At 43.2% G+C, this 24,283-nt stretch overlaps 1 protein-coding gene across 1 annotated transcript in view; it reads left to right on the top strand.

Moving 5' to 3' along the window:
- The window catches only part of LOC120915285 (cytoplasmic phosphatidylinositol transfer protein 1-like), a 176,958-nt gene that overhangs the window by 72,193 nt on the left and 80,482 nt on the right, over window positions 1-24,283 (top strand). Inside the window, exon 2 of the mRNA XM_040325664.1 lies at window positions 16,392-16,540. Coding sequence (XP_040181598.1) covers window positions 16,392-16,540 — 149 coding nt within the window. The remainder of the gene's footprint in view (window positions 1-16,391; window positions 16,541-24,283) is intronic.

Raw genomic sequence — 24,283 nt, 5'->3', positions numbered from 1 at the left:
TGACCAAGATTCCGCTAAAAACTTTTTAAAGAAGTTCCATACCTACCAAATCGGCCTCTTTTGCATGGGACAGTCAGGAAAATGAAAGGACACTCCAGTGAAAAATATATATATTTTTTTTTTTTACTTTTGATAGTGGGGATGGGTTGGAACCTTTTCGGAATGAGATAAAATGACGTTCCCTATAATTCTCTTGGCACAGAAAGAATTGGAGAGTATCCAGCTATGGATGTTTCATACATAGTTACGTGACATCGCCACCCTTCCTCCTCCAATAAGAGACCACTTTGCATGCATACGTTTTCTGAATAGTGCCCATTCCTCATAGCTGACCCCCTTACAAGTGCACTTTTTTGTGAAAAAATACACTTTTTTGTGAAAAAATACACTTTTTTGTGAAAAAAATAAGACACCAGTAAAGTTGGCCCAATTTTTTTATATTGTGAAAGATAATGTTACGCCCAGTAAATTGATACCCAACATGTCGCGCTTCAAACGGCTCGTGCAATGCCGACAAACTTTTACCCTTTAAAATCTCCATAGGCAACGTTTAAATAAATTCTACAGGTTGCATGTTTTACGTTGGAGGATGTATAGGGCTCTCGCTCTACTAATCGCGGCAATACCTCACGTGTGGTTTGAACACCACTTTCATATGCGGGCACTACTCACATATGCGTTCACTTCTGCGCACGAGCTTGGCGGGACGGGGCGCGTTCCTGGCTCCTAAGTTTTTTAGCTGGCTCCTAGATTCCAAGCAATTTTTTCAAGCCCTGTGTTGAGGGAAAAAGCTATTCAAACTTGCCTGGCCCTATGTGAAAAGGTAATTGCCCCCTCCCATGCTTATTCATGAATGAACTGTGATTAACCACAATTTTTTTGGAAAGCGGAGTTAAATTTCACTTGCCACACCCAGGCCTGATTACTGCCAGACCTGTTGAATCAAGAAATCGCATAAATACAGTTGCAATAAAAAGTATGTGAACCCTTTTGGAATGATATGGATTTCTGCACAAATTGGTCATAAAATGTGATCTAATCTTCATCTAAGTCACAACAATAGACAATCAGTCTGCTTAAACTGACACACACATATAATTAAACGTTACCATGTTTTTATTGAACACACCATGTAAACATTCACAGTGGAGGTGGAAAAAAGTATGTGAACCCTTGGATTTAATAACAGGTTGAACCTCCTTTTGGCAGCAATAACTTTAACCAAACATTTCCTGTAGTTGCAGATCAGACGTGCACAACGGTCAGGAGTAATTCTTGACCATTCCTCTTTACAGAACTGTTTCAGTTCAGCAATATTCTTGGGATGTCTGGTGTGAATCGCTTTCTTGAGGTCAGGACTCTGACTAGGCCACTCCAGAAGGCGTATTTTCTTCTGTTTAAGACATTCTGTTGATTTACTTCTATGCTTTGGGTCTTTGTCCTGTTACAACACCCATCTTCCGTTGAGCTTTAGCTGGTGGAAAAGCAGCCCCAAACCATGATGCCCCCACCACCATACTTCACAGTTGAGGTTTTGATGTTGGTGTGCTGTGCCTCTTTTTCTCCACACATAGTGTTGTGTGTTTCTTCCAAGCAACTCAACTTTGGTTTCATCTGTCCACAGAATATTTTGCCAGTACTGCTGTGGAACATCCAGGTGCTCTTGTGCAAACTAAACGTGCAGCAATGATTTTTTTTGGACAGCAGTGGCTTCCTCTGTGGTATACTCCCATGAAATTCATTCTTGTTTAGTGTTTTGAGTATCGTAGATTCGCCAACAGGGATGTTGGCATATGCCAGAGACTTTTGTAAGTCTTTAGCTGACACTCTAGGATTCTTCTTCACCTCATTGAGCAGTCTGCACTGTGCTCTTGCAGTCATCTTTAGGGGGCGGCCGCTCCTAAGGAGACTAGCAGCAGTTCTGAACTTTCTCCATTTATACACAATTTGTCTTGCCATGGACTGAAGAACAGCAAGGCTTTTGGAGATACTTTAACCCTTTCCAGCTTTATGCAAGTCAACAATTCTTAGGCCCCATGCACACGGGACGCCGCTGCAAACTCTGCTGAACACACATTTTTAAAAGCTAAAACCGGCATTTAAATACACCCGTTTTGCTGCGAATTTCGCAGCTTTTTACCGAGTTTGCATTTTATAAGCGTTAAACATAAGACCCTCCCTCAGCTCAAATAACAGTATTTAACCATTTCAGCCATTTTGTGAGACCAGAGTGAGTAGCAGCTGAGAAAGCAGCAGTGTACTTGTATTTAGCGTGTCACTTGCCACATCACCTTCCACAAGCTACGGATTGTCCACTTGCCACATCACCTGGCCACGTCACCTGCCACAAGTTATGGATTGTCCACCTGCCACGTCACCTGTTCACATCACAAGTTGTGAATTGTCCACTTGCCACGTCACCTGCCACAAGTTGTGGATTGTCCACTTGCTACAAGTTGTGAATTGTCCACTTGTCACGTCACCTGCCACAAGTTGTGGGTTGTCCACAATGCAAGCAATTCGGTTTTTTTTATGATTTTTTTTTTTTTTAAATGTTTTTTCATCATTTGCCATAATTTTTGATATTTCTAATGCAAAAAAATAGGTCACCTTTAAAAACGCCTATAAACAAAATTGCGGCAAAACGCCGGTACCGCGTTTTGCCGCGTTTAGCATCTGAAACGTGAAACTTGACGCAACTACTGAAAAACTTGACTGTGTGCATGGACACATAGGATAACATTGAATGTGTTCAGGGGCAGTTGAAAAAGCTGTCCAACTGCCTCTGAACACGCATTTACCAGCGTTTCGTGCAGGGCTGTGGAGTCGGTAGATAAATGTTCCGACTCCTCAGTTTTATGTACTTCCGACTCCTCTGTATTAATATGCGAATGTATTTTATACATTCCTTGAGGGAAAGAAACACAACCTACCACAGGACTACTGGCTGGGAAGCCAACAGTCTACTGTATTGCACAGTTTAAGCAAAAGACAAATACAATGAAAACGTTTTATAAAAAAAAAAATATCAATCAAGTGGCTGGATAGTAGCAGCAGGCATAAACATCAGGAACAGGATTTTTACCAGTTCAAAAATACAAACCACATTATTTGGTTGTTTTAGAACAAAAACAAAGCTTATCTATAATGAACCAAAAACAAAATCTGTAAAACCTAGAAATGGTTTATATTAATCTTGAAATGTAGTTATAGGCTTAGCAAATGCAAATCAATTCAATGTAGAGTTCTAAGGAAGAGAATTGCCTCTGCCAGATCCTCTTTCATAGAGGCTCTTAAAGCGGAGTTCCGGCCACAATTTCACTTTTTAAATATAAATACCCCTGTAATACACAAGCTTAATGTATTCTAGTAAAGTTAGTCTGTAAACTAAGGTCAGTTTTGTTAGGTTGTTACAGCATTTAGACACTTTATAAAATAGAAATTGACTGGGGCCATCTTAAGTGTGGGCATCATGAAGCCAGACTGTATGACTTCCTGGATTTCAGCCTTGCAGATCTAGCACATGCTCAGTGCTGCACAAGCAGTGTCAGATCAGGTTTCAGCACCTGTGCTGTCCAAGTCACACGATTCTTTGAGACTGGGGATTGCACAGACTCCTGGAAAGTTACACCCACTACATTCCCAGGAGTCTGTGCGGTGTAGGTTAGGAAGCATTAAGCACCTAGGTGCAGGAAGTGGGAAGATTAACTATTCTACCTAGCAACAACACTTTGAAGGCATCTAAAAAATATATTTTTTTTCGTAAAGGACTAATGACATTTTTTTTAAAACTACTGATGTAATGTTATATTTATGGGTGGAACTCCACTTTAAGTCAGACTTTATTATTTTTAGGGCTGAAAATAATCTTAGAGGTAGTTGGGCTGCTGCTTTCTCCTTTGTGTGCTTATCTGCTGCTGAAGATAGGGCAGTGGGAGGATCCAGGAAGGGGCATTTATTCTAAAACATGATTTTCATAGGAGAATCCCATAGTCATGTTTAAAGTTTAAGCTAACAATCGGAGTTTACAGGTTTTTATAGCCTTAGCTAAATGACAGCAGTTTTTCCAATGGTTTACAGCTTCAGTCTTGAACTATTGGCCCTCCATTCCCTTCACTTATACAAGTGTATCACTCTCTAGTCCTGCAAAAAACATATTTATTTAATCCCTTATCAGTGAGAGGCTAGGTTACACATGGACGCTGTGTTCCCTGTAAAAGCAGAACACAACACTATGGAAAGTATAAGTATTGCAGCTCCTAATTGTGCATTGCGTGCCATATAGTAAAGCACATGAAAAGCATGCTTCTTCACGGTCACTTAACGTGTTCGTTTTGCGGTTACGTGAGGCACTGCATGCATTGGTCTTTATTCTTACAGTAGAGGAGTCATTAATTATAACTTTTTGTGAATTGGGACATTTAAACTTGCTTTTTTTTTTTTTTAATTCCAATCTAAATTTAGTAGGAGTCGGTGCATTGTTTGCCGACTCCAACTCCAGGTACCCAAAATTTCCCCCGACTCCTCCGACTCCACAGCCCTGGTCTCATGTGCATGGGGCCTTAATCGTAGGTCTTCTGAGAGATCTTTTGTGCAAGGCATCATTCACATCAGGCAATGCTTCTTGTGAAAAGCAAACCGATTGTGTGTGTGTGTGTGTGTTTTTTTTTTTTTTATTTATTTTTTTTTTTTAATAGGGCAGGGCAGCTGTAACCAACACCTCCAATCTCATCTCATTGATTGGACTCCAGTTGGCTGACACCTCACTCCACTCCAATTAGCTCTTGAAATTGTCATTGGTCTAGGGATGCATACTTTTTCCACCTGCACTGTGAATGTTTACATGGTGTGTTCAATAAAAACATTTTATTCTTTGTTATTAGTTTAAGCAGACTGTGATTGTCTATTGTGACTTGGATGAGGGTCAGATCACATTTTATGACCAATTTGTGCAGAAATCCATATCATTCCAAAAGGGTTCACATACTTTTTATTGGAACTGTAGAAGCTGTCTGACAAAGTAAAGCATGCTAACAGATCACAAAAAGCCACACATGCCAAAATCTAAAAAAAATCATGAACAGATTAGAAATAAAGTACAGTAAAACCTTGGTTTGAGAGTGTTTTGCAAGGCAAACAATGTTATCAAAATCTCATCGTCCATGGTCGGACACGGCTCTTTAAATCTTGACAAGTAGGTTATGTTCCCTGTTTACAGGAGAGGACTAGGCAGAAACATGTTAGATAATTAAATACATGTTACATTAACAGTTGAACAGCCCCGCCCACGGGGCAGTCCCTCCAGACATAATCCTCCTCACTGCAGCATGCAGCCTCAGTTTCGTTCTGCCTAGCAAGGAGAAGGACGTATGGCTCCCTTTGGGCCCAGCGCCCTGAGGAGAAATGTTTTTTACCTTTTTTCTTGAAAAATCTTTTTTCAACTGTCGGCTGAGACAGGCTGGATAATATAGATCCTTGTAGTCTACTCGGTCCAACCTGCAAGCGTGGGCACACCTTTGCAAAGAGGCTGGGTCTGCCTCGCCATACACCATGACTCCTGGGGTGGCTGGTGAGCTTTGCTCCGAGGTCCACATATGACTGAAAAATACCTCCATTGCGGTTGTTCTGTCAGGAATGCGTCAGCGAGTCCTCGCTCGGACGGGTAAGTACAGTCCCTCCCGCTTCGGTGGGTTGGTACGGCTGGGCATTCCTGGGGTTCGAGGGTTCTCTTCTCCCTTCCCTGCTTCTTTTCCCTTGCTGCATTGTTAACATTGCCGCCGTCGGGGGGGCCTTCCTGAGGGGACTGTTATCTGGCCTGTTTTTTTTTTTTTTTGTATGGGGCTTTCCTGTGAGGGGTTTTTCACTGTTAAAAAGCCCTAGGAGGCTTTTCCTGTTTAAACGTGGCATTTGGCCGGTGCTGGCACCATTTTTTGGGAGGTTTTTCAATTGCATTGAGAACTCCCCATTGGCGGCCATTTTGTCGTAGCCGTGCTATGGCGCAGCTTACATTGCGTTCGACCATTTTCCTGTTGCAGCGTTCTGAACGCTCGGCGGCCATCTTAGATTCCTGACCCCTAGTGCTGTATATGGCGCACACAGGTCCCTGCAGATGCCGCACAGTTACCTCACGGTTTTCTTTCCTCTCACCTGCCATGTGCTGAGAGCGGATGGCAGGCTGGGCAGTCTCCTCCTGAGGTGAGTCCCCTGGGTACCCATGGTCAGCGCAGCAAGTGGGTGAAATGCCCTGAATAGGGCTCTAGGAGCTTCTGTTTATTTGTAAGGACAGGTGTGTATACACCTACATATTATACATGCACACTATGTATGTAAATATTAATATTTGGAGTCGGTATCTGGGTCCTTCCCCCAACATGGAGGAAAACCACCTGACTTTCAGAAGACAGATCAAAACTCTGCTCTTTTGATGTCATGAGACACGAACAACTTGCGCCCAGAAGCGATTCAGTTCGCATGCGCCACGCTTTATAAGTTTTTCATTCATTCATTCAACATGCTGGTGGTGGCAGCAGGTGTTGGCAGCTGGGATTCCCACCATGGTTTTATTGTTAGTCCTGGACACGTTTGTGCCAGGGTGGGGGTGGACTGCGGATGGGCGGTAAGAGTGCCCCCTTCCCCCATTATCCCCTGGGGAATGCTCTGTTATGGAGCCATGGACCAGGTACCTGGGTAGTAAAAAAAAAAAAAAAAGCAAGCAGGATAAGGCATTTATGGGTGCGCTTCTCACTGCTGCAAGGGACTCTCTTAAGCTGGATAGTGCAGCTGGGTTTCTGCCGAGGGCTCTGTCTTTTTTGGATCACACAATTTAGACCGCTCTTTGTAGGTTTTTCCCTTCTGTGCCCTTCTTTGATAATTTCTAAGAGGCGGTATGAGAACAGCCGCTGAGGGCTTTTGTAGTCCCTCACCGCCAGGTGGTTCAGTGCCCCTTTTGAGGAGAGCCTTTTTAAAAGGTGGGCTTCTTCTCCGGTGGTGGACCGGGTGTCATGTATAGGTGACCATTCTCCCTATTTCGGGAACCCCCGCTTGTATGGACCTGACTGATGGAAGATCCGAAGTACTGACCCGATCCATGTTTACCATGCTGGGGTTTGACTATTGTGGCCACTACTCTGGGGTCTCAGTCACTCAAGGAGTGAGCATTTTGCACCAGACAGTGGAGGAGCACCGACTCTCTCCCGAAGTTATTAGGCTAGCGGACCAGCTAGTCCAGGGCCTCATATAGGTCTGTGATGCTTCATGGAATGCTGCGCCCTTGTTATCCAGGGCTTCTGTTTCAGAATGGTTTTGTGCACACGGTGATATAGTGGTTAACTCCGTTACTTGGCAGCAAGAGTCATTGGTTCGAATCTGGACACTGACGCCAATCTGCCTGGAGCTTGCATTATCGCTCCCTGTGTCTGTGTGGGTTTCCTCCGGGTACTCCGGTTTCCTCCAAAGGCATGTGTGCATACACCTACATAATATACATACACACTATGTGTGTGTGTGTGTGTGTGTGTAGTTATTTATGGGCAACCCTCCCAGGCCGTCAAAGGCCCAGCTGGGGGACTAATCTGTCCCTGGGTGGGTAAGCCGATCACGCCGGCACCCAAATCCTGCTAATGTATGTAGCCTTCTCTCCCCTGTCGCTAGGTGGGTCTGCGAGGTGGTCTCTTAGGAGTACTAGATGAGTTTCCTCCTATCTACAGAACAAAGTTCTTTCCTCGTGTCTTCCTCTCCTGGCCTGTCGGTCTGCCTTGGACAGTGTGGGACTTGCTAAGCTGCGGGGTAATTTTACCCTTCCTGCAGGACGAGAGGTTTGGGGTTTTCTATGGGCCTCAGGCCCTGAATACCTTTTGAACGTCGGGTAGTTCCGCATGGAATCCATTTGTACGTTTGTAGCTGTGCTCCATTCGGGGGATGTCCTGGCGTCCTCTGACATCAGGGACACATACATGCATGTCCCATTTTGCACATGTCGGTGTTTTTTCTGTGCTTCGTGATGAGAGAGGGTCTCTGTCAGCCTGTGACCCTCTCTTTTGATCTGGCACCATGGGTTTTCAGCTAGGAGCTCGCACTTATCCTAGCTTTTTTGGGACAGCGAGGCTTTGCTTCATTGGCTACTTGGACGACTTTCTTCTGAGAGCAGCTTCTGTCTCAGACCTAGTGGATGTGTTGTTCCCATTCAGACCCTCCGAAGATTAGGGTGGGTGTTAAACGTTTAGGCCAGAAGATGTAGCTCAGTGGCAGCAAGCCTGCCTTCCATGTGTGCGACCCAGGGTTCAAATCCTGGGCATGCTAGGTTCCGACTCGGCGTTGGAGTATCTAGGGTTGATCAGGACTCCTCGGTGGCGAAGGACTGTTTTTTTTTTTTTTTCTCTCTAGACCATTTAAAAATGGTTGTGTACACTGCATAAGAGATGCTTCTTTTATACTCTGTAGCTCCTGCTGTATTTTGCTTGTAATCCCCCATTTTATGGTTACGCAACCTATCGCATTGCTATAATTTTTTTTTTAAGGACTATTAACTGAGACCTATAAATGGTTGTGGAATCATTTGTTTCTATTTCTTATGGGGAAATTTGCATTGTAAGAGTGCTTTGGATTACAAGCATGTTTCCGGAACCAATTATGCTTGCAATCCAAGGTTTTACTGTAATGTACATGTATCGATCTAGGAAGGGGTTCAAAGCCATTTCTAGGGCTCTGGAACTCTACTGAACCACGGGGAGAGCCATTATCCACAAATGGAGATTACTTAGAACAGTGGTGTACCTTCCCAGTAGTGTCCTGCCTTCAAAAATTACTCCGAGCATGACAACTCATCCAGGAGGTCCTTAATTAGTTGCTGCCCGCCCACTGTCAAATTACGGCGGGTGGTGCGGCTCTCGTTCTAGGACGCCATCCTATGACTGCTCTTCCATGATGACATCACAGAGCTGGTGGATGTTGGAGACCTTGCACTCCTCCACCTCCCATTTGAGGATGCCCCACAGATGCTCAATAGGGTTTAGGTCTGGAGACGATCTTGGCCAGTCCATTACCTTTACAAAAAACAACTGTCACTGCCCCTACCTATGACTGGCCTTCACAGCAAGGAGCGCTGGAAAGGGCGAATACATGTAAAAAAACACAGAATATCAGTGCGTTTTTAAAAACAGGGGTTTAGTTGCACGCATTTGCAAATAGGCCATCACCTTTACCCTCGGCTTCTTTAGCAAGTCAGTAGTTGTTTGGGGCTGTTATGTTGGAATACTGCCCTGCGCCCCAGTCTCTGAAGAGGGGAATTATGTTCTGCTTCAGTATGTCACAGTACATGTTGGCATTCATGGTTCCCTCAATGAACTGTAGCCCCCTAGTGTCGGCAGCACTCATGCAGCCCCAGACCATGACACTCCCACCATGTTTGACTGTAGGCAAGCCAAATTTGGCCTTGTACTCCTCACCTGGTTGCTGCCACACACTTGACACCATCTGAACCAAATAAGGTTATCTTGGTCTCATCAGACCACATTACATAATTCCAGTAATCCATGTCCTTGGTCTGCTTGTCTTCAACAAACTTTGCGGGCTTTCTTGTGCATCATCTTTAGAAGAGTCTTTGTTCTGGGACGACGGCCATGCAGACCAATTGAATGCAGTGTGCAGCGTATGGTCTGGGCACTGACAGGCTGACCCCCCCCCCCCACCCCTTTAACCTCTGCAGCAATGCTGGCAGCACTCATAGGTCTATTTCTCAAAGATAACCTCTGGATATGAGTACAAAATATGTATATATATATCACCGCGCTACCTATAATAACATATAAATGGCAGCCAACACCACAGAATAAGATCAATTCTGCAGGCAAAAAACATAAAACAAAAAAGGTGTAGCGCTAATTAAATGTGAACAAATAGAGAAAATGTAAAACAGATCTCAGACGTAAATTCATAACGCCATAAGTGCTCAAAAGTCAGTGAATAAAACCATAAATAAATCAAGATTCATAAGAATAATGAAGTCGCATAGAAAATTCAAAAAGTGACTTAATGTTGAGAACATGAAGTGAAGTTCTATCGTGAATCCACCACCAGGGTAAAATGGAGGCTTACCAGAATGTGTGGACCCAATTAAGCGTATACTTAGTGGGTCGTATAGGCTAAAAAGTGATGGTGTCCTGGTTCTGGAGGTGACTTGAGTGACAGGCAGGAAGGTGATTTCCACTGCGATACAGTATAAGGTATACCGGAAGAGGAGATTATCCCAGTATCAGCCAATAATGATAGAGGCTTGTGCCAATATCAATTCAAAAACTCAGCGTATGGAAAAGGATAAAAGAGAAAACTAAGATGCACATGGTGTAAAACTGTATAAAATGATTTACTTGACGGCAAAAAGATTTGAAGTTTACACTTACATTTCAGCAGATAAAATCGGGCATATAATCAAATAAGCAGTAGGGTCAGCGTGTCCCTCTGGATATGACGCTGAGCACATAAACTCGACTTCTTTGGTCGACCATGGCAAGGCCTGTTCTGAGTGGAACCTGTCCTGTTAAACTGCTGTATGGTCTTGTCCACTGTGCTGCAGCTCAATTTATGGGTCTTGGCAAACTTCTTGTAGCCTAGGTCATCTGTATGTAGAGCAACAGTCCTTCTTCTTTTTCAGGTCCTCAAAGTTCTTTACCATGAGGTGCCATGTTGAACTTCCAGTGACCAGCGTGAAGCAATAACGCCAAATTTAACCACTTGCTTACTGGGCACATAAACCCCCTTCGTTCCCAGGCGAAATTTCAGCTTCCGGCACTGCGTCGCTTTAACTGACAATTGCGCAGTCGTGCGACGTGGCTCCCGAACAAAATTGGCGTCCTTTTTTCCCCCACAAATAGAGCTTTATTTTGGTGGTATTTGATCACCTCTGCGGTTTTTATTTTTTGCGCTATAAACAAAAAAAGAGCGACAATTTAAAAAAATATATCTTTTTTTTTTTTTTTTTTTTACTTGTTGCTATAATATCCCATTTTTTTTTAAAAAAAACTATTTTTTCTCAGTTAAGGCCGATACGTATTTTTCGACGTATTTTTGTAAAAAAAAAAAAAAAATCGCAATAAGCGACTGGTTTGCGCAAAAGTTATAGTGCCTACGAAATGGGGGATAGATTTGTTTTTTTTTTTTTGTTTTATTTTTTTTTACTAGTAATGGCAGCGATTTGCGATTTTTTTTCGTCAGGGCTGCGATATTGCGACGGACGTATCGGACACTTTTGACACAATTTTGGGACCATTCACATTTATACAGCGATCAGTGCTATAAAAATGCACTAATTACTGTATAAATGTGACTGGCAGTGAAGGGGTTAACACTAGGGGGTGAGGAAGGGGTTAAATGTGTTTCCCTACATAGTGTTCTTACTGTGTGGGGGGAGGGGGTGACTGGGGGAGGTGACCGATGCTGTGTCCCTATGTAAAGGGACACAGATCGGTCTCCTCTCTCCCTCACAGCATGTGGAGCTCTGTGTTTACACACAGAGCTCCACGTCCTGAGTTACCGGCTGTGTTCCCGACGATCGCGAGTGTCTGGCGGACATCGCGGCCGCCAGGCACTCGCATCGGCTCCCGAGCGATGCGCCGGGCACGTTGTTTCCCCACTCCGCGCCCCCAGCGGCGCGCACAGGGAACAACAGCAGCAGGACGTCTATGGACGTCCACCCGGCACTTGAGAGCCGCGCTGTGGACGTCTTTCGACCATAGCGCGGCTCTCAAGTGGTTAACACACCTGCTTCCCATTCACACCTGAGACCTTATAATACTAACGAGTCGCATGACAACGGGGATGGAAAATGGCTATTTGAACATTTTCACTTGGGGGTTTACTCACTTTTTTTACCAGTGGTTTAGACTTTAATGGCTGTGTGTTGCGTTATTTTGAGAGGACAGCAAATTTACACTGTTACCAGATGTACACTCACTACTTTACATTGTAGCAAAGTGTCATTTCTTCTGTGTTGTCACATGAAAGATATAATAAAATATTTACAAAAATGTGAGGGTGTGTTCACTTTTGTGAGATATTGTGTGTGTGTGTATATGTATATGTATATATGTGTGTGTGTGTGTGTGTATATACATGTGTGTATATGTATGTGTGTGTATGTGTGTATATATATATATATATATATTGTATATAATAAATAAATTCTTCTTTCACTAAGTTAATTTTTACTGCTACAAGACTGCAGCGGTGTGCTGGATCACATATGCAGTAAGTATATATGTCATTCTGGACTTCTGCCTGCGGGGGCACGCGGACTGCTTCTGCTATGATTATTCGTGGCAGAAGTCAATCTGCAGGTACTGGGCACTCAATGTTTGTCGGCAATACAAAGAACTAAGATATGCCAATGTAAACAAGGCTTATCTCAGTTCTGACTGGGGAAGGAATGGTTTGTGTTCTTTTAAAGCAGAAATTCTATTACTTCCCCAGTAAAAGCGGCATACAGTTAACGCACTAACATGGCACACAGTTATCCCCTAGATGCTAACCTCTTCCCAGCCAGTGTCAGTACAGTGACAGTGTTTATTTTTTTTTATGTAGCAGTGATCCGTGCATTTTTCACTGGTTCCAGGCAGTGTCAGAATGTTCTCTTCCGCAATATGGCAGTCCTGCAATAAGTCGCTGATCGCCACCATTGCTCGTATAAAAAATAGTTCCATAAATATATCCCATAGTTTGTGGACACTACGCGTAAATGTTCTTGTAAACCAAACCATACACTGCATGGAATTTTTTTATCAAAAACATGTAGCAGAATACACACTGACCTAAATTTATGAAGGAAGATCCCGGGAGGGAAAGTCTTCTTGGCGCTCTACCTCCTGAATAAAAGTCAGTCACTAGACTACCCACTGCTGGAGGAGAGAAGACCCTGCACATCTCATGACCAGCCTAAAAGAAAAGTAGTGGTGGTCATACATCAAAATTTGGCCAGTTTAATTTCATGTACGGGCAGGGTAGTTGTACAGAAGTCGATCTACCAACTTTTGTACAACTGCCCTGTTGGATTTTTGCAGATCAATCGGTTCAATCGGTATGGCCAGCATAACATTTGGTGTGTGGTGGTGGGGGAGAGCGCAGTGTCGCTTAGGTGTTCGAGTGAGGATTTAGGCTTAAAAGCGAGCCTTTGAAGAAATGTAGGCTATGCCACTGCAGGTTCTGCTTTGGGGCTGGAACCTGTACTTGTGTTTGGAAAAAAAAGGCAGTCACCTTTTTGATATTTCCTCACTCGTAGGCTCACTAAACATCTGATAAAAGTTTAATTTTTCCGGTCAAACAGATTTTGCTTTCAGATAATGTAGTGTGTGTTTGTTTTTGTTTTTTTGAAGATTTATACTTGTAAAATGTAAACTGAGTTTATGAACCAATAATACAATGGCACTGTGTGTGGGTGGCTGTCTACATGCTTACTGTAAACTCCTTATTAGGAGTGTAACCTGTTCATAAAATCGGTTTACTATTGCTAAGGGATTACTTGGTTAAAGAAAATAATCGTTTAATGGGAGCGTTTTTCAAAAGATCTCAGCGATTCCTGATGTGTGCCACATTACAGAACAATCTTAAAGCGGTGGTTCCCCCTAAAACAAATTTCTAACAATACATTCGTAAGACCCGTTACACTGCGGGTAGGCTGGCTTTTGTTTTGTTTTTTTAGTACATACCTCGATCTCGGCATTTCGTCCCTTGGCGGTGGGCGTTCCTAGTTGATTGACGTTCCTCCGGGCGCATACTGCGCGTCACGACTTTCCGACAGAAGCCGAACGTCATTGCGCAGGCGCCGTATAGAGTCGGCTCTATACGGCGCCTGCGCAGCGACGTTCGGCTTCTTTCGGAAAGTCGTGACGCGCAGTATGCGCCCGTCGGAGGAACGTCAATCAACTAGGAACGCCCACCGCCAAGGGACGAAACGCCGAGATCGAGGTATGTACTAAAAAAACAAAACAAAAGCCAGCCTACCCGCAGTGTAACGGGTCTTACGAATGTATTGTTAGAAATTTGTTTTAGGGGGAACCACCGCTTTAACAAATATCTGCTTTCATTGAGAATATTTTTGGGTACTTCCCTGCCTTAGTGCTAGCTGTTCCGTCACCCAATTTAAGGCAACCTTCAATAGCAGAAATGACTGCAGTTTGAGAGATGGGTTTTATTTTTTGATTCGATTCCTGTTCCCTTTTACAGAGTAACTAAACCTATCCCCTGGCATTTTTTTCCGCAGATCAGCTACAAACGCCTTCTCTGTCTAAGTCAGTTTGTGAACCTGCTTGGCGCCTTTCCCAGAACCCCCCACTCAAATATTTCTGTTATGTGCTTGATTATATTTTTACACGTTTCATGATCTAGAAGCGAGTACCTGCTTTTCTGAGACCTGCTAATGGCCACACCAATTAGCAGATATTTTCTAGTCTATAGCATTTAATTTGTAATGTAGGGTACCAAATGCACTTATCAGAAGTGACAAGGTACCAGCAGATATTATTAGTTGAAAATATATGTGGCTGAATCGGTATACCTGCAGCTTTTTTTTCCCCCCCAAAGCTACTTTTGGATTTAAAGTAGAGGCGTGCCGAAATCGCAGGATGCACTTGGCCGAAGACCGAAAATTATAGTTTATAAAGTGTATATATTTCTATATGGAATTGTATTATATTTTACTTTTTAATTTAATATCATGAACTTGGCCTGCGCCTTTAGTGCAAGAAAAATGTCTTCTTTAACCACTTAACCCCCGGACCATATTGCTGGTCAAAGACCAGAGCACTTTTTGCGATTAGGCACTGCGTCGCTTTGACAATTGCGCGGTCGTGCGACGTGGCTCCAAAACAAAATTGATGTTTTTTTTTTTTTCCCCATAAATAGCTTTCTTTTGGTGGTATTTGATCACCTCCTGCGTTTTTTAGTTTTTTGCGCTATAAACAAAAATAGAGCGACAATTTTGAAAAAAAATGATTTTTTTCCCCTCAGTTTAGGCCGATGCGTATTCTTTTTCGTAAAAAAAAATCGCAATAAAAGTTTGGTTTGCTCATCACCTCTGTGGTTTACATTTATTTTTTTTGGCGCATTAAACAAAAAATCCCAATGAGTGTATATTGGTTTGCGCAAAAGTTATGTTGCTACAAACCTGAGGTTTTTATTTTATTTTTGATTACATAGGGACACAGATCGGTCACCCCCCTTCCCCCACAGTTGGAACACTAAGCAGTATTCACATTTAACCCCTTCCTCACCCCCTAGTGTTAACCCCTTCAATGCCAGTCACATTTATACAGTAATTAGTGCATATTTATAGCACTGATCGCAGTATAAATGTGATTGGTGCCAAAAATGTGTCAAGTGTCCGATGTACCGCCGTCCCAATAAAAATCGCAGATCGCTGCCATTACTAGTAAAAAAAAAATTAAAAAATAGTTCTGTCCCCTATTGTAGGCGCTATAATTTTTCGCAAACCAGTCGCTTATTGCAATTTTTTTTTTTTTTTACCAAAAATATGTAGAAGAATACGTATTGGCCTAGACTGAAAAAAATGTTTTTTTTAAAAAAAAATTGGGATATTTATTATAGCAACAAGTAAAAAATATTGTATTTTTTTTCAAAATTGTCCTTTTTTGTTTATAGTGCAAAAAATAAAAACCGCAGAGGTGATCAAATACCACCAAAAGAAAGCTCTGCTTGTGGGTAAAAAGGACGTCAATTTTGTTTGGGGGCCACGTCGCACGACCGCGCAATTGTCAGTTAAAGCGACGCAGTGCCGGAAACTGAAATTTCACCTGGGCAGGAGGGGGGTATATGTGCCCAGTAAGCAAGTGGTTAAAACCTGGAGATCGGCTTTATCTGAATAAGCTGAAGATGACGTTGATGGGTTAAGATGTACAGCTGCTCTAGATTCTCTCATCATTTCAAATACATTTCCCTCTTCTATATTTTTTTCCATAAAGAGCAGCATTGGGCATTTTCATGAAAAACTTTAATTACTTGTTGGGAGAACTCTCTAACTACTATCTCACTGCACTGTTCCTTGGTGAGGCATGACTTGTGTAGCATTGCTGAAGTCAAGGTGAACACATGCTGCTTGTCTTGACAGGAAATCTGTGTCAGAACTTCCCACGCTTCCCTTCTGTGAGGTGAGGCAGTGTCTAACAAGTTGGCATAACCCAGATTCCCACCTGTTCTAACTTGTTGTCCAGCATCACACTCTGAGCATTAGAATGTTTTCTCAATTATAGAAAGTAAAACCTCTCTGAAGGCCTTCACTATAATGCATGTCAAATCAGACCTGCATTAGTAAGTCGTACTGCAGGCATATGCCAAGTTGTGGCAGGGAAACCTTTCATTGACACATGTATTTTTTTTTTTTTGTATAGTACAAGATTGGACAGCTGTACATGATCAGCAAGCATAGCCATGAACAGAGTTCGGATGGAGAAGGGGTGGAAGTGATCATCAATGAGCCTTATGAAGACCCCATCCATGGCAAAGGGCAGTACACGGAGAAAAGAGTCTACCTGAACAGGTGTGCTATAAAACATTTAATGCTAATGAATTTGCCTTTTCACATTTTACGTGGCTGTTGTGCCCCATTTTCACAGTTCTGTTTCATATACACATGTTCCATTAGCAAATGGTTAATTTCGGCGCAACCCCCTTCAGTGTTGAGATTGATCGCTCACTGCAGGCCTCAGTCAGGGGGGAAATACTCTGCAGCGTCAATGAATTTTAGATATGGTGTATTTTAACATGGTTACATTGATCCAGCTTGGACCAAGTAACTGTGCTTTTACCATATCTGGTCAATGCCCCTGGAAATCACTGAAGTAGACCGAGATCTCCACTTGCTTCTGGGTCCCTTGCTGAGCGGCCGGCCTAAAGCATTGTAAACATAGGAGGTTGCCCGCTCAGCATGGGCACCATTCAGAGAATGCTTTGCACTTTCTCAATGAATGCAAAGTATTCTCTGATTTGGACAAGGTGGAGAGCGTGATGTCACCACCCCACCAGTTTGTCAGTTCTCTTTTTAGGCATTTTTGGAAAACCCTTTATCTATTTTATCCTAAAGTAGAATGCCTGCTAAATATTAAATTATCCATTGCTTAGTTCAAAAAAATTAATGTTCCTATATTATGACCATGTATAAAATTTATAACCAGAGTTACCTGTTAATCCTGCGAGTTTTGAAATGTTGCTTAAAGCTAGTACACACGATTAGAAAATCGTACGAATAATACCACTTTTTGAAGCGATTTGTAAGATATTCTGTTCTTGGTAAACGGCTTTTGAGAGCCGACCACAATGATTGGTCCAAAAATTGCCCCCAATACTACTGCATACACTAATATATGCTACTGTGTGCTGGGGAGAGAAGCATGCTGGTACATATAGTCGTCACTATTACTGGTACTACCTAAGGGGCAATTGTTTGTTTATCGCACATCACGGGACACAGAGTTAGGCTATTTACTTACTGGGTTATTCACCATCTCTAGGAGAATGGACACTGGTAGATCAAAGTCTTAGACAGGAAGTCTGCCCCTATATAACCCCTTTTAAACAGGAAGTACTCCAGGTTTTTTTTTTTTTTTTAATACCAGTGTGTGCAAGGGGGATGGGCATGTTTTGTTTGAGCTCTCTGGAGCTCCAGGTCTTGAGTCCCAAAACGGTTCCTAAAATCTGGGGATTGCCTGTAATGTGACTTTTGGGCGCTGGACCCTGCATAGTGGAATCCTGGACACTACAGAGCTAAGGTATTCCTGCAGGGTGCTATACAGGACCCTACAACATAAATGGGGTACCCAGTATTTGAAGGTTGCCCTGCACCTGGATGGGTAAGGGAAACCCCCTTATTTGCTTATTGTGGTGTACCCCATGTGTTTTAACAATCTGTCAAACTAGCTAGAGGCTGGACACCTGTGTGACAATGACTGCAGGTGGAGTTTGGCCTAGCTGCTGGTGTTTGGGTAGGAATACTCTTTTCTTGCTATCTTGGCTGCCATTCTTGGGGATGAGTCCTCGCACGATGGTTCACTATAGTGCACACAGGGCCACAGCTGTTTTGGTCAGCCATGGCACACAGAGGGTTGAGCACACAGAGCTGCGCATGCACTGTAGTTTTTAAGTATGGCGCATACACAGCTGCATGTGTTCACTGTGACCGCAATGAGCAGAGCGTCCCGGCACACAGCCATCTTATTTAAAGCAAAGGTTCGCCTAAAAAAATATATATTAAAGCCAGCAGCTACAAATACTGCAGCCTTGTAACTTCACTTCCTGGTTCCCTACTGCGCATGCGCAAGTCGCGCTGCGCGTCCTCACTGGTCCCTGCTGTCTTCTGGGACCTGTGTGTCTCCCAGAAGAATGGGAGAGGGCAGAGTAGGCGCCAGAAGTGGCGTAGGTCACACAACTAGTCTTGTCACACAACTGGCCTTCCTGATGGACATCACCTCGGCTAGAAGGGTGTAGGCATTGGCAGCCCTTTCATGTAGGCAACCTTAATCCTTCACCACGACATTGTGGTGTTGCTTCCTATTCCATCCTTCTTGCCAAATGTGGTGTCGGCCTTTTTTTTGAAAGGGGACATTGTTTTGCCACATTTTTTCTCTCTGCCTCGTTCGGGCGCTGGAGGGGGGGGTACAACTCATTCCTTGGACGTAGTGCATGCAGTCAGTTTATTTGTCCAGCTCTGCGGAGATCCAAGGATCAGACGCCTCCTGGTAAAAAAAAAAAAGGACCCCAGAAGGGACAGGCAGCTTTCAATGCTTCCATTGCCCTCTGGGTCCACCAATTGGTCATTCAGGCCTATGGTCTAAAATCTAAGGCTCCTCCCTTCAGGGTGAAAGCTCATTCTACCAAGGGTGTGGGACCTCCTGTGCTTTTTTCCATCGGGTATCTGTGGCTCAAATTTGTAAGGCGGCTACCTAGTCTTCAGTGCATATGTTCACAAGAATTTATCAAGTGGATGTTGGAGCAGCCAAGTATTCGACTTTAAAAATAGGATTTTCTTTCTCATACTTCCTCAAATCATTTTCTTTGAGTCCATTACGGGACGCAAAGGTCCCTCCCCTCTTTTGGGGATTCAGTGCTTGCTACTAAACTTAAGTACTTCCTGTATGAAAAGGGTTATAAAGGGGCAAACTTCTTGTCTAAGACTTTAGTCTACCATTCACCTAGAGAGAGAAATGGCGTATAACTCGGTAAGACAGGGCTTGACAAATCCAGGTCGCCATGGCGACTAGAAATGGTGTCCTGGCGACTATTTTGTGAGCTGGCGCCATCTGGTGGTGGCCGTTGGTATTACAAGTTAAGCATTACAAGTTGAACAGCAATTCTAATGTCATTTTTCACTATTTTTCACTGCCATCTTCTTCCCTCTAATTAGAACCCCCAAACATTATATATATTTTTTTTTATCCTAACACCCTAGAGAATAAAATGGCGATCATTGCAATACTTTCTGTCACACCGTATTTGCGCAGCGGTCTTACAAGCGCACTTTTTGGGGAAAAAAATTCACCTTTTTTAATTAAAAAAAAACAGCAGTGAAGTTATCCCCATTTTTTTTAATATTATGAAAGATAATGTAACGCCGAGTAAATTCATACCCAACATGTCACGCTTCAAAATTGCGTCCGCTCGTGGAATGCCGACAAACTTTTACCCTTTAAAATCTTCATAGGCGACGTTTAAAAAAATCTACAGGTTGCATGTTTTGAGTTAGAGGAGGTTTAGGGCTAGAATTATTGCTCCCGCTCTACCAATTGCGGCGATACCTCACATGTGTGATTTGAACACCATTTACATATGCGGGCGCTGCTCACGTATGTGTTCGCTTCTACGCGCAAGCTCGTCGGGACGGGGTGCGTTCTCTGGCTCCTAACTTTTTTAGCTGGCTCCTAGATTCCAAGCAAATTTGTCAAACCCTGCAGTAAGAAGGAATAATAGCCTTACTCTGTGTCCCGTGATGTACTCATAATTGTACAGGTAAGTATGATGAAGAAAATCCTATTTTTAAAGTTGACTGCTTTTCCTTAAGCCATGTGACCGTGGCAAGAGTCCTCATTTTACATGCATGGCTTGTTTATATTGATCTGATATTTGACTAGGATACTAATTTTTAATGAATGCGCTCCAGCCAGGTTTGGTTAGCGTGGGCCAGAAAAATGTTGAGTGGGTTTTATTTTGGTTTCCCATTGGTATTTTTCCGTATATACTGCCCTTGTGATGAATGTACAAGAAATTTGAGAGGGCAGTGGTCATTACAAGGAATGGACAGCTTTCAAGCATGGCCAGCAGTTGTAATCTTTTCTGTAATCTTTCTTACTTTGCTAGAATTGTGTTTTTTGTTTGTCTGTCTGGGTCCCCATTGCAGAGATTTCTCATTACTTTCTGATACGACAGAAATTAGGGTAAATCTCCAGCGGCAACATGGGCAGCAATAAAAACACAATCATTCCCCACTTTGGCCCAAAACAAGTTTTGAGGACCCTTCCATACTGCTAGCACTGAGCAGCCATTAGTGTAAATATCCAGTACCAGTGTGCACAGGGGTGTTTGTGTTTATGGGGTAGATCATTGCGTTGCCTAAATCTAGCAATGGAAGTACCCCTTGACCATCGGTGTAAAGTCATAAATCCGAAGATAAAACTGTGGTAGTAACTTTTCAAAAAAACATAATGTTTTGTAATGTAAAAGGTCAGCTCAATACTAGTGAATATCAGGTGAACCGCTATAGCTACAACGGCTCACTTGATCACAGTCGTGTCAGTTTGGAGAACCGACCCAATGCCTCCCGGGGTGTAGTACAGTGGAGTTTCACCTGGAATTAAGCACTGTTTGCTAAACTCCTTTCTCAGTACAGGATTTCTTTAAACGCCATATTAACTTGAGCAGTATAATCTTCTACTTATGCTGGACTTCTGCACTCCATGTCATTTGTAATACCAGCTGGTGATGAGTGCAAAGCCCAACACAAACACGAAGAAAAAATGTTCCACAAGAACACAAAGGACAAAGGAATCCCCTGATTTTATTTGTAGAAAGTAGTGCAGCCTGTCCTTGGTAAGAGTACTAGTAAACACACCGTGTGCCAAGTTATAATACACAGGATCTTCCACTTGTCTATTTTAGTGGAACTTTGCAGTAAAACAAAGATGTTGTCCCTAGCTGCCATGCCATAGGGATTTGTTCATACCACAAACTTTTACTGGTTTTATTATGTAAACAAAGGGTAATATTTCACAATATTTTTTGCTCCTATGGATTAATTAAAAAGGCACATCAGGCCCCTTTTTTTAAAGTTTATACATTTATTTATACAGTGCCTTGAAATTATTCATACCCCTTGACATTTTCCAAATTTTGTCATTTTACAACCAAATACGGAAGTGTATTTTATTGGGATTTGATAGACAAACACAAAGTGACACATAATTGTGAATAAGGAAAATTAACGGTTTCCAAATTTTTGTTGTGTGGCATGCATTTGTATTTTTCCCCATTCTTTGCAAAATGGCTCAAGCTCTGTCAGATTGAATGGAGAGCGTCTGAACAGCAATTTTCAAGTCTTGCCACAGATTCTCAATTGGATTTAGGTCTGGACATTGACTGAGCCATTCTAACAAATGACTATGCTTTGCTCTCCCATTGGTGGGCAACCTTTGCATTCCAGCTGTGATGAAACGACAAGTCCCATGAGACATTGCAAGATCCAAGCTAGGGGCCTGAAAAAGGGTTAAAACCACCCACAAAGCGCCGCTGCAGCAGCGCTTTGCTGGCGGTCTAGCCACGGTGTCCATTAATTTCAATGGGCAGGAGCAGTATACACACCGCTCTTTCACCGCTCCAAAGATGCTGCTAGCAGAACCGTTTTTACCATCCTGCTAGTGCACCGCTCCAGTGTGAAAGCCCTCAGGGCTTTCACATTGGAGGGACAGCAGCAGCTCTTTCAGGGCGCTTTGCAGGTGCTTTTTTTAGCGTTATAGCGCCTGCAAAGCGCCTCAGTGTTAAAGGGGTCTTATAGTTGTCCTGTGGATGGATTCTCCCACCTGAGCTGTGGATCACTGCAGCTTCTCCAGAGTTATAATGGCTGCTTCTCTGATTTAATGTTCTCCTTGCTCGGCCTGTCAGTTTAGGTGGATGGCCATGTCTTGATAGGTTTGCAGGTGTCATACTCTTTCCATTTTCGGATGATGGATTGATCAGTGCTCCCTGAGATTTTCAAATCTTGGGCTATTTTTTATAACCTAACCCTGCTTTAAAGCGCAAGTTCACCCTCGCCACTAAAAATCGAATTCCTATATAAATCACGCCTAACACTGATGACAGTCTTATGCCGCGTACACACAATCGGTTTGTCTGATAAACTGTCTAATGGACCATTTTCATCAGACCAAACGATCGTGTGTGGGCCCCATCGGTTATTTATCCATCGGTTAAAAAAAATGGAACTTGCTTTAAAATTATCTGATGGATAAAAAAACCTATAGAAAAAAACGGTCGTCTGTAGGCACGTCCATCGGTTAAAAATCCACGCATGCTCAGAATCAAAACGACGCATGCTTGGAAGCATTGAACTTCGTTTTTTTTCAGCACGTCGTTGTGTTTTACGTCACCGCGTTCTGACACGATCGGTTTAACTGATGTGTAGGCACGACTGATCATCAATCAGCTTCATCGGATAACTGATGGAAAAATTCATCAGACCAACCTATCGTGTGTACAGGTGTTCTGCATATCATTTTTGTGAGTAATTAAAAAAAAAAAAAAAACACAAGCTTCTCTTTCTACTTCCTTCTGGCAATGCAATCTGGGATTGTAGTTCAGAGCTAATGAGAAACTACAAGTTCCATGAATCATTGCCTTTGTGCCGGTCTAGAAGGGGCTGGCACAAGCACTCTGCTCAACTTTCTCCTCCCCCTGTGAGGTCCACACTGCTGTGACTGGGGGAGGGAGAACCTGAGGAGACGCAGATTTTCTGTCTCGCTAGTCTCACTGATTTTTTTTTTTTTCCCACTAAGCGCTTTAAAGAGGATTATTAGGAAATGGTTGGGGGGGGGGGGGGGGGAGTTCTCACTAATTGAAAAGGGAATGGTTTTGGATAGTCTCACAATTTGTTTTGATGATATTTCACATATGTATACACTTTAAATGCATGGAATTTGTAAAAAAATAAATAAAAACACAATGTGGCTATAACGGTGGTGTGTTTTTTTTTTAGAATTAGGTAGTCGCTCTATCTTTCTCCTTACTTCTCTATGGCTGGGTTCACACTGGTGCGCTGTGCAGGACCCTTTTTTTTGGTCCACCCCAGAATCTGATCACATGGGTGTTCACCGGGTGCAATGCTGGAACCCACAATGGATTCACATGGCTTCCCACAGCACACCAATGTGAACCCAGCCTCAATCCTCTTACGTTTTACAAAAAAAAAAAAAAAAAAGATTTTGAGTTCAGTCACATCTTACAGTTTAGCAATACTCTTTAGTAACAGTGACGTACATTTTTCCATTGCAACAAAACAACAAAGAAAACACAAAGAAATATCCGAAGGTAGCCAAAACAAGTAAAGCATAAGGTTATTCTTGAGAGTAGGGTGGATGGCTTGCCTACCCTCCTCAGTTATCTAAGCACAGCGCGTTTCGGGCTCTGGTATTGCCACGAGTGGAGAACCACGCTAGGCGGTTCCAGGAGCGACCCTACCAAGGGTCCACGCCGGAGGAGGTGTGCCATTCAAGGCCTCCAACAACAGCCCCCAACGCACCCTCCAGGCCCCCCCCCCGGTCCCCGCATTTCACAATGAGAATCACAGCGCTGGCCCTATCGTTTAGGGCGCACACACGTGGGTTGTGAGCCCTGCCGCGCGTTGCCATCTCAGCATTTCAGGGGCATTAACCATGTCAACAGCAACAACTGTAAAAGTGCTTAACCATTATAGAAAATAATAGTAATAATGATAATAAAAATAATAATAAAAATAAAAGAGAGAGAAAGAGAAAGATCGGAATCTCACCAAAGATGCATGGGGGATCCACCACGTCCGCACCGGGCCACCAGTCGCCAGGCTATCGCGTTGAAAGAAAACGGTTATGTTAAGCAATGTCCGCGGTCTACGCTCCGTATCATGGGCGGTTTACATTCCTGTTGTGACCCAGAGTTGGGTCCGCTAACTTTAGCAGGGATTCGTCCAAACTAGAGGATATATTTGGGGTCTGAAAAATGACCTGTCCAGAGAATCCATCGGGCAGTGTGCGCATCTCTAGTGCCT

This window comes from Rana temporaria, chromosome 10, assembly GCF_905171775.1.
Source record: "Rana temporaria chromosome 10, aRanTem1.1, whole genome shotgun sequence".
Taxonomy (NCBI): domain Eukaryota; kingdom Metazoa; phylum Chordata; class Amphibia; order Anura; family Ranidae; genus Rana; species Rana temporaria.
This window is presented reverse-complemented; position numbering and strand designations above follow the sequence as displayed.